The 11988-nt window shown below is 37.7% G+C and overlaps 1 protein-coding gene across 1 annotated transcript; it reads right to left on the bottom strand.

Annotated features, from left to right (window-relative positions):
- LOC107639231 (putative kinase-like protein TMKL1) lies at positions 8343-11473 on the bottom strand (the record flags this gene model as incomplete). Its single annotated transcript, XM_016342708.2, is given in 3 exon segments — positions 8343-9208; positions 9926-9978; positions 9980-11473. Coding segments are annotated over 3 exon segments (2036 nt in total), but the record flags the coding sequence as incomplete, so codon positions are not given.

The raw sequence follows: 11988 nt of genomic DNA, 5'->3' as shown, positions 1-11988 counted from the left end.
ACTCCGATGCTTAAGTTAACAAGGGCTTTAGGCAGGTTTTTAGTATATTAGAACGTGAATATACCTGAGGGGTGTCAGTGTACTTATAGTAGAGTTGATAACCACTTTTGTTGGAGTAGTTCCATCTTTTCTAATGGATAACCGTTCCCTTTTATTTTGGGAGTTTGTTGGGATTTATATTTTTAGTGAAGATAAAGATTGTAGGCGAGATTTAGGGAGGTAGTTACTTGCTTTTGGGCAGGTAGAGCTGGGCTCCTTTGTCGGTTTCCAACCTCTTTAAAGTGATCCAGCATGTCGTGGAAGCCACCCTTCTTGGTGAACCTTTTTGTCTTATTGGACTCGACTTTATTTATTGGGTTAAAGTATGAACAGATCCCTATTTAATTATTCTTACAGAAAATTAGGGATGGTGGATACCTGTTGGTATCATGGATATTATCTTTAACATTTAAAAAGAAAATTAACACAAATCATAAAACAATCTTTCAAGAATTCAACAAAGTTTAACATAAGATAACACAATTCAAAGTTCCAAACACAATTTAATATAATCCAATACAAATATTAAATATCTAATTTGAGGAAAGGACAACTTATAACTTTATATATAGATAAAGGTATTTTAGCTTTTAGCTTTTATATATAGATAGAAGTATTTTAGTAAATTCCTCTGTTACGGGGATTTCGCGAGTCCCCGTTAAACAGATACCTCTCTTTCTGTTCCGATTCCATTGCGGGCAATCCTCGCGTGTATCTGCTTCCACGGGTATTTTTGTCGTCCCTATTTCACAGCAAGTATACTATTGGACGAAAAATAAGAGCGATGCTAGGGGACCAGTGATAAACTCATATTTTATGATATAATTTGTGCTCAATTTGAGTGTTTCTATCAATCCTTTACCCACTTATTCATGTAAATTGCATGGTTTTACTTTTCCTTCCTTATTTTATGATTTAAGTGAAAAACATGTTTCCTATGCTTTAAAATTATTAATTTTAATCACCCTTTATTACCATTAAATGTCGTGATTCATGTGTTAAGTATTTTCAGCTCTCATGGGGCAGGAATGACTCAAAGGACAAAAAAGAAACATGCAAAAATGGAAGGAAAGCACAAAAATGGAGTTTTGAAGAAAAGGCAGCGACGCGAATGCATGGACGACGCAAACGCGTGCCTAGCGCAAAAATGCAGTGATGCGAACGCGTGGATGTCGCAGACGCGCGCCTTGAACAGAACGCAATCGACGCGTACGCGTGACCGACACGTACGCGTGACAAGGAAAACTCCGAGATGACTCGAACGCGTGACCCATGCGGACGCGTGACAGACGCCGCTTACAAGAATCTGAAGAAAATGCCCCCAGCGATTTCTGGACCCTTTTTCGGCCCAAATCCAAGCCTGAAACACAGAATATAAGCCAGAGAATGGAGGAATCAAAAGATATACAGAGATACAACTGAATAATTCATAATTTTAGGTTTTAGATGTAGTTTTTAGAGAGAGAGGTTCTCTCCTCTCTCTTAGGATTTAGGATTAGGATTTCTCTTATTTTTAGGATTGCTTCTACAATCACAGGTTCAATGTTCCTTTAAATTGCTTTCTAGTTTTATTTATTCTATTACTTTTACTTGTTAATTACTTATGTTCCCAAATTGGCTTATGAACTTTTCCATGTTAAGATTTGAATGTTCTATTTAATATAATTTGAGGTATTTCAGACTAATAATTGTCTTATTCTATTTATGATGATTTCAATTCAATTTAGATTTATTTTCTGCTTTTGGCTTGGGTTAAGTAATTTATAATACTTGAGTTATCAAACTCAGCTGTTGATTGGAATTGAAATTCTTTGCTGGTTAATTTGTACTCCGATAACTCTAGTCTCTCCACAGGAGTTGACTAGGACCAGAGGATTAAATTAATTTGTCTACTTGACTTTTCTTTGTTTAGAAAGGGTTAATTAAAAGTGGGAGCTGAATCCAATTCTCATCACACCTGATAAGGATAATTAGGATAGGACTTCAATTTCTTATACCTTGCCAAGAGATTTTATTATTATTAATTTATTTTTCTTGTCATTTAAATTACTTGTTCCTTATTTCCAAAAACCCAAAAATAAACGATTTTCCATAACCAATAATAAATCATACTGCCCTGCAACTCCTTGAGAAGACGACCCGAGGTTTAAATACTTCGGTTAAAAATTTTATTGGGTTTTGTTACTTGTGACAACCAAACTTTTGTAAGAAAGGAATTCTTGTCGGTCTAGAAGCAATACTTACAACGAGAATTTATTTGTGAAAATTCTAGATCGTGCGAGAATTTCGCTCTTCAAAATGGCGCCGTTGCCGGGGAGTTGCAACTGTGTGCCTTATTATTGGTTATTGTAAATATTTTCTTTTACTTGTTTATTTCTGTTTATTTTCGTTTTAATTTTTATTATTTACTATGAACTCTCCCCCCTATCGCTTTGAGTTTGGTTCTAATAATGTTGAAAGGAATGGGAACATGCATCAAGGTCAAAACAATCAGAGATGGATGGAGCCACGAGGATCTGATCAACCCTTTAGGCAACAATACCTTCCAAACTATCATGGACGACGACCATTCAATAATGCATGTCAGAACAATAGTTATGATGGACCCCCTTATAATTACCGACAACCCCCACCATACGCCTATGAACCACCTCCTCAACACAGCTTTGAACCACCACACTCACAAGCCAACTACCACCATTCACCTCCATATAACCCTAACCCGTATCCACCCCAATTCCAACCTAATTACTCCCAACAACCACCACTCCCCTGTGCACCATGTCCATATCCATCACTCCAAGAATCAAGGGAGTAACTCAAGGAAACATTTGAAAAATTTCATGCCACATTTCACCAATTGAATCAAGCGATAAATAGACTACCTTCCCGATGTTCGGACACTCAAGGAACCCCCATGGCTTCATGTGGACAAAATAATAAAGAACGCAGCATGAAGGAGATACTAGAAACACCACTGGACAGTACGGAGCATGATTTTTTACTGGAACAAGTGGAGGAAGCTAAAATTATAGAAGAAGAAGAATTGGTTAAAGACTTAGGAGATGCTGAACCTCCATGGGAATCCATAATTGAGGAGAACCTCGTCAAGAAATTTACAATTGATGCTAGGGAGGATAGTGCGCAACCTCCAAGGCAAGAGTCTTATGACGAACTAGACGGAATAACTCAACAAGCAAGTTTCCTTGATAATAATGACTTCGAGTCCAATTCTCCTAGTAATGAACTTGCATCCGCAAGTGAATTCCTTGAGATGGAAGAATCTTCCACGAGTGAATACGAAGATGATGCAGAGGTAGATTTTTCACAACCTCCAATTTATGACTTAAGTGATGAGGAAGATATCGAGGACTTCGATCAAGACATGGTTACAACTGAAGAAATTTGCGACGAAGTGGAAGAATTCACAGAAGAACACGAGCGAGTTGAGCTTGCAAAATCACTGGAAACACCTATTCCAAGGCCATTGCCACCCAATACTAAATTCAAGTGGGTAAATTCCTTAGCTTTTATCTTTACTTTTCCACTTGAATATGGTTTGCTTGAAACAGATGGACAGCTTAGAGCTCTTTGCGGCTTTAAAAGTAAAAAGGAAATGGTTCATGCTCAAGGCTGGTATGCAAGATTCAATAAGGTTCCGCGCTTCAATCTGAAGTGTAAGGATTGGTTTCGAGTTAAATTAAATGGGTCTCGGAGAATGTTTGGCCATCTTGGTGAGAATGCAACTTCCAAACTGCCCGGCTGGAAAAATATAAATCAAGACAAAGGCGGATATAAGAGCAAGCTTTGGGATCCTGGAATCTATTTTGACATTCAACACCCCGGGAACCTGAGAACCTGTTTGAATTTACTCAAAGGCTTTACATGCTTAGTTTGGGACCCCGGAGGCTGTTGGCATTCCAAACAATGGTGGAGATTTTTGGATGAATTCAAGCACAAGCCACCATAGCAGGAAGCTCATCAAATGTCCAACTTAAGGACTTTAACTAAAAGTGCTTGGTGGGAGACAACCCACCATGGTATGATCGTTCCTTTTTCAACTTTATTTCGTTTTGTTTATTTTTATTTTATTTTATTTTCATTGAACCTGGAATTATTCATAGTATCTACATTAGCATTGCATATTGCATACTGCATAATTGCATAAAAAAATCAAAATCAACCCACGCGAGCGCGCAGGCCACGCGTGAGTGTCAAATGGAAATCGGCGTAAAGATCCAACGCCCAGAAAGTTGGGCTGGAATCGTGCGGCTGGTGTGCGTTTAGCACAAATCGGCCCACGCGTTCGCGCCCCTGACGCAAACGCATCACTTGCACTATGCACATCCCACGCGAAAGCGTGAGCGACGTGTCCGCGTCGCATGGATTTTATGGACCTGACATTAGAATTTTTGCCGGTAAAGAATTTCATAAAAACAGTCGCGTTGTAGATATAGTTTCTAAACCAATAGAAATTCCTTCGTACAAATGTTTTGGTTGTCACAAGTAACAAACCCCTAAATAAATTGATAACTGAAGTATTCAAACCTCGGGTCGTCTTCTCAAGGAACTGCAGGGAAGTATGTTCTTATTATTGGCTATGGAGATTGTAAATTGGGGTTTTGAGAATGAGGAGCAAGTAATTTAAGTGGCAATTAAAGTAAATGAAGAACAAGTAATTTAAATAGCAAGTGAAATAAATAAATGACTGTAAATAAACTTTTGGCAAGGTATGAGAAATTAGAGGTCCTATCCTGGCTATCCTTATAAATGATGATAATAATTGAATCTTAATTCCACTTTGTTAGCCTTTACTAAGATAAAGGAATGTCAAGGGATTAATTGGATTGATCTTCGGATCCTGTTTTATTTTCTAAGAAAATATTGGGATTCTTGAAGCTCAATTCAATTAACAAAGATAACAATTATCAAGCATGCTTGAGTTTGATAACTCCTGAGTTACTGATTTCTTAACCAAAACCAAAAGGAGAAAAGTAAATCTACTGGAATAATAATGTCTTCAGATTGGGAATAATTGTAACTAATAAGTAAAAGAAAGCAATATTAACTGAAATACCTCAAATAACATTAATCCAAAATAATAATCTGTAACATGGAAGAATTCATAAATTAAATTGCAAAAGTAAATAATCAACTAAAGTAATGAGTAAAAGTAAAAGAGAAGCTTAAAGTAAAGGAACATTAAACCTGGGATCGAGAGTCACTCCCAAACTAAGAGAAATCCTAAATCCTAATCCTAAAAGAGAGAGAGAATCTCTCTCTAAACTAAATCTAAATCATGAAAACTAAAACTAAAATCATCTCTCCTATGAATGGATGCATTCCCTCACTTTATAACCTCTGGTCTATGCCTTCTGGACTTGGATTTGGGCCAAAAAGGGCTTCAGAAATCACTGGGAGTGTTTTCTGCAATTTCTTGTGTGTGGCCTCTGTCACGCGTCCGCGTGGGTCACGCGGTCGCTTCATTCGGAGCTTTTCTTGTCACGTGGTCGCGTCAGTCATGCGGCCGCGTCATATGTGTTTTGATTAAGGCGCGCGGTCGCGTCAGTCATGCGGCCGCGTCGCCGTTGATTCGCACTGGCATGTGTCCGCGTCGCCCATGCGATCGCGTGGATGCCAGTTTCGTTAGAAACTCGGTTTTGTGCTTTCCTTCCATTTTTGTATGTTTTCTTTCCATCCTTTAAGTCATTCCTGCCTTTGAAGATCTGAAACTACTCAACACACTAGTCACGGCATCGAATGAAATTAAAGGTAATTAAAATAATTAGTTTTAAAGCATAGGAAACATGTTTTTCACATACATCACATAATGAGGAAGAGAAAGTAAAACTATGCAATTAATATGAATAAGTGGGTGAAGGATTGAATAAATCACTCAAACTAAGCACAAAATATATCATAAAATATGAGTTTATCAGGACCCCCTTGGAAACAGAGAGTTGCGCTAAAACGACGCTGGAACTGTGAGTTTAGCACAAAATTTTCAGCGAAGCGTGCGCGTGCTTCACGCGCCCGCGTCCCTTACCTTTTACCAATTCACGCGATCGTGTCAATGACGCGTTCGCGTCAACACCCTTTTCGCCCAAAATCACGCGATCGCGTACTCCACGCGTTCGCGTGGATTCGAAAACACTAACCCCCATTCACGAAACCCTACCCATTCACGCGAAAACCACCCCCACCCCCCCCCATCTGCAACCTCTCTTCCTCCCATAATAAGCTTAGTAAAGAAATCAATAATAAGGTGAATTTCAAAGTAAAGTTAGTACATGAGTATGTAAAAAAAAAAAAGTGGAAAAATTTGGGTAACTAGGTAAAGCATTTCAAATTATATAAAGTATATGTTAGGTGAGACCTTAAACTAATTAAGGATTCAACTCATAGCTCACTTAGCCTTATATATAACCCTACCTTTACCTTGACCACATTACAACCTTTAAAAGACCTCATGATCTTTGTATGTCTGTATTCAATATTTGTTGATTGGTTAGATGAAGAACAAAGTTTTACATTGCATGAGATTCCACCATTCTAACTTCACTCTTTCTCTTGGATATAGCATGAGGACATGCTATTGTTTAAGTGTGGGGAGTTGATAAACCCATATTTTATGATATAATTTGTGCTCAAATTGAGTGTTTCTATCAATCCTTCACCCACTTATTTATGTAAATTGCATGGTTTTACTTTCCCTTCCTTATTTTATGATATAAGTGAAAAACATGTTTCCTATGCTTTAAAATTATTAACTTTAATCACCCTTTATTACCATTCGATGCCGTGATTCGTGTGTTAAGTATTTTCAGCTCTCATAGGGCAAGAATGACTCAAAGGACAAAAAGGAAACATACAAAAATGGAAGGAAAGCACAAAAATGGAGTTTTGAAGAAAAGGCAGCGACGCAAACGCATGGACGATGCGAACGCGTGCCTAGCGCAAAAATGCAGCGATGCGAACGCGTGGATGACGCGGACGCGCGCCTTGAGCAGAACGCAATCGACGCGTACGCGTGACCGACGCGTACGCGTGACAAGGAAAACTCCCAGATGACGCGAACGCGTGACAGACGCCGCGTACAAGAATCTGCAGAAGACGCCCCCAGCGATTTCTAGACCCTTTTTCGGCCCAAATCCAAGCCAGAAACACAGAATATAAGTCAGAGAATGGAGGAATCAAAAGATATACGGAGATACAACTGAATAATTCATAATTTTAGGTTTTAGATGTAGTTTTTAGAGATAGAGGTTCTCTCCTCTCTCTTAGGATTTAGGATTAGGATTTCTCTTATTTTTAGGATTGCTTCTACAATCACAGGTTCAATGTTCCTTTAAATTACTTTCTAGTTTTATTTATTCTATTACTTTTATTTGTTAATTACTTATGTTCCCAAATTGGCTTATGAACTTTTTCATGTTAAGATTTGAATGTTCTATTTAATATAATTTGAGGTATTTCAGACTAATAATTGTCTTATTCTATTTATGATGATTTCAATTCAATTTAGATTTATTTTACCCTTTTGGCTTGGGTTAAGTAATTTATAATACTTGAGTTATCAAACTCAGCTGTTGATTGGAATTGAAATTCTTTGCTGGTTAATTTGTACTCCGATAACTCTAGTCTCTCCACAGGAGTTGACTAGGACCTGAGGATTAAATTAATTTGTTTACTTGACTTTACTTTGTTTAGCAAGGGTTAATTAAAAGTGGAAGCTGAATCCAATTCTCATCACACCTGATAAGGATAATTAGGATAGGACTTCAATTTCTTATACCTTGCCAAGAGATTTTATTATTATTAATTTATTTTTCTTGTCATTTAAATTACTTGTTCCTTATTTCCAAAAACCCAAAAATAAACGATTTTCCATAACCAATAATAAATCATACTGCCGTGCAACTCCTTGAGAAGACGACCCGAGATTTAAATACTTCGGTTATAAATTTTATTGGGTTTTGTTACTTGTGACAACCAAACTTTTGTAAGAAAGGAATTCTTATCGGTCTAAAAGCTATACTTACAACGAGAATTTATTTGTAAAAATTCTAGATCGCGCGAGAGTTTTACTCTTCAACCAGCAACTTTTGTGATTGGTAGCCATCAAGTAGTCATCAATGATGATTTAATACTGTGAGATTGGTGTGAGATTTCATCTAATGACTCATTTCTCTGCTAGTTACATGCTGGCCAAAATTAAATAAAATTGCTGGCCTAGACTTTTCCGAAAAATAATACTACTTTTATCACATGAAGATGGACATGCACAGACTTTTAAAATTTGCATAACTGTGTAAGTGATTATATTTGATATTAAAAATAATTAGGAGTACCTAAACTCAGTTTCATTAAAAAATATTACATGCTCTAGATCATCATCATATGATTCATTCACTACCCTTAAATTAAAATGAAACAGATACGCAACTTTAAGTAAATGTAAGAGAGAGAGGGAAAGGGAGAAACCATGAGCTTAACTAAACGTACATTTTCTGAAAATTTCAGAGCTCTCAAAACGGGGTAACACTTCCACTTCTTGTTTCTGTAGGGCTGTACAATGCAGACCTGTTCCTTGGTCTGTTCTCCTCCAACTGCCTCACAACTTCTTCCATGCTCGGCCTAACTGCCGCCACCGGTGCGCAGCATCCCATCGCCAGCTTCAGTGCCTGCACCATGCCATCTTCCATTGGACTTCTTATTCCTTTCAAGAGCTCCACATCGAACACTTCCATTGTTGTCTCTTCCAAAACCGCCACTTTCACCATCGCAGGCAAGTCAACAAACTCTCCGTTTCTTCCGTTTTTCCCTGGCTTCTTCCCAATCAAAATCTCCAGCAGCAGTATACCAAATGCATAAACATCAGTCCTGGAATTGCATTTCTTCATTTTTTGAAGTTCCGGAGCCTTGTAGCCGTCTGCCCGAGCAAGTGCTACCATTTCGTCGGCTATGGAAGGAACCATCAGCTTATCAAGGCCAAAGTCAGTGACCCTCGCAACAAAGAAGTCGTCCACTAGCACATTTTTGGATCTTACATTCGCATGAGTGATCGGTACATCAAGTCCTGTATGAAGATAGGCCAGCCCTCTCGCTATTCCCAATGCGATCTTGTGTCGCCTAGCCCAGTTAAGCACTGGTTTTCCTGCTTTAGTTTCTGTAGAAAAGCAAAATTACAGCAAAATGGTCAACACTCAATTCCAAGCAACAATATAACTATTGAAATCACCAAAGCCCGTTTAAGTTTACTTCTTTTTTTTTCATCTCAACTTTCACTTAAACTCCCATCTGATGTAGAAGAACTGGAATCATCAAGAATCATCCAGCGATGACAAGAGAGTGATCCTACGGATTGGCATTATGAACTATCTTATTTGAGGTACAGGACACAGAATAAGCATAAACTATTTTATGATATTAATCCAGTTTATTAGGATATGACAAACATTACCTTAAGAAAATTGTTATTACAAGAATATTATTAGATCAAGAATGACATACAGAAGTCACAAAGTTATGCACAAGACATAAATACAGGCTCTTGATTCTCTCTATGTTTTAAGCTGAATAGAAAAGCTAGTAAATGATTTAACTGTCGTCCAAGTTAAAAGTCTGACATGTCATTGATTTGAGAAATTAACAGGATAATTTCTCTTCTCTTTTCTAGGCTGAGAAATCGTATGTAATTTTATTCTAGCACTGCAACACTCCGAAGGGTTATATATATATTTCAGTTTGAACCAATCCAATCAAATTAGATACAAACTATGAAAAGATTTTAGTATGATGAGGATTCTAACTGTAAACTTGAGAGTGAAGTGGCAGTGCAATATGAAACATCATTTATGCAAGTGTTTATGTATATAGTCCTTACCATGAAGAAGCTCATGAAGGGTTCTAAGAGGAAAATAGTCATAAATAAGGAGCNTCAAAGGAATCAAGTTCTCATGTCGAATCTTGCCCAACTGCTTTATAACCGGCAAGCATGAGTTCCTATCCTTGCAGCTACCTTCCCTCAACAACCTCAAAGCAATGGTGCTCCCATCAGCAAGCTTCGCCTTATAAGCAGTCCCATAACATGTCTTCTCCATGACTTGTCCAGTTGCATTCAACACATCATCCAATGTCAAATTCTCGCCGCCGCTGAATATCATAAGCTTCCCTTCCCCCCCATCACCATCACCAGCCCCACCACCACCACCATTCTCATCATCTTCCTCTTCGTCATTCAACTCATCTTCACTCTCTCCGCTACCCTTCCTCTTCTTGTTCTGCATATAACCAATCAACAAAGAAGCCAAAACAACTGCACTAGTCATAAGACTAATAACTATGCCAGCAACTGCACCAGAACTCAGTGCAGAGTTCCTGGTGCAACTTCTCAAAGGTGGTCCACACAAGTCAGGACTATTCCCTTCAAACACATCAACCCCAAATTTGTTCTGCCCAAAAACTGGCAAAACCCCGCTGAAGTTATTATGAGAAAGGTTCAATTTTTCAAGCTTTAGCCCAACTAAGCTCTGAGGAATTGAACCAACAAACATATTGTTCCCTAAATCAAGCTGCTTCAACCCACCAAACTTAGTAACAAACTCAGGAAACTCCCCAGAGAATCTGTTATCACCCAAATCAAGAAACTGAAGACTCTTACAAGAAGAAGAGTTAGGCAATGCAGGTTCTGGAACATTCCCAGAGAAGGAGTTTCCATGAACCCTAAGAGAAACAAGTCTATCACAAAGATTCCAAATTGAAGCAGGAATCTGCCCAGTCAAAAGATTATCACCAAAATCAATGTCAGATAATGAGGTACTGTAACCAATTTCAAGAGGAACCGTTCCTTTCAAGGAGTTAATGTTAAGGTAGAGGCTTTGAAGCAATGGAAACTCACCAAGCTCTCTGGGGAGAGAACCAGAGAGATTTGCAGAAGGAAGCTGAAGGGATTGTAAGTGAAGAGAAGGGTCTTTGTGGAGTGAGAGATTGGTCCATTGTGGTGATGAGAGATCAGTGCATGACAAAGGTGTGCCGCTGGAGAAGATCCATTTGAGACCTCTCCATTGACATAGTGGAACTGAAGAGTTCCATGAAGATAAGACAAGGTTTTCTTCTCCATTGGTGTTTCCCTGGAGTGAAGACTTGATTTTGAACAATAGGAGTTCAACATCAGTGGAAGAAACCACAGGTTGGGGAAGAGGCTCACTGGAAATGGAAACAACAAAAGTGACGAAAACCAAGAAGAAGAAGGAAAGAGAGAAAGCGTTCAGAACCGCCATGAGATAGGGAAAGGTGGAAGTGTGGGGATGGTGGCTGTGGGGAGTAACAAAGAAAAAAAAAAGAAAAGATTGAAAGAAAGAAAAACTCTCTCTTTTCTGGGAAAGCTGACACACTGTGTTTGACTATGATGAGTGGTTGTAATAATGTGTACTTGTGTAGTAACGAGCAAGCTCCCTCTTCTTTTTTTTTTTTTTTTTCCTTTCTTTTCTCTCACATTCTTCAGGAGAATTCAACGGCTATGATTATTCCAATTTCGTTTTCATTTCCCACACTAGCTCATGCAATCTATTTGCAACAAAATCAAAATCATGCATTATGCGGCTCAAGTTTTAAAAAATGTGTAATTTGTTTTTATTATTTTCGTGCATGTTAATTACATTGTTATTAAAAAAAAAATTGCTTTTTATAAGATGTCAACAATATTTTGTGTTTGTACGACAAAAAATATAAAATTAATTACAAAAACAATGATAGTATTGTATTCAAAATACATTGAAATAAATAGAAGTAGAGTTGTTCTTCATTTTGAGAGGAATTTATTCTATATATTGAGAGAGTGAAAAAATTTACAAATGAATATAATAAATGTATAAAATAGAGCCTTATAAAAAATTTGTTGACATTTTGTAAAAATTTCACTTATTATAAAATGTCAATAATATTTTG

The sequence above is a fragment of the Arachis ipaensis genome, chromosome B04 (assembly GCF_000816755.2).
Source record: "Arachis ipaensis cultivar K30076 chromosome B04, Araip1.1, whole genome shotgun sequence".
Lineage (NCBI taxonomy): Eukaryota > Viridiplantae > Streptophyta > Magnoliopsida > Fabales > Fabaceae > Arachis > Arachis ipaensis.
Note: the sequence above shows the minus strand (reverse complement) of the source record. Positions and strands in the feature narration are given on the sequence as shown.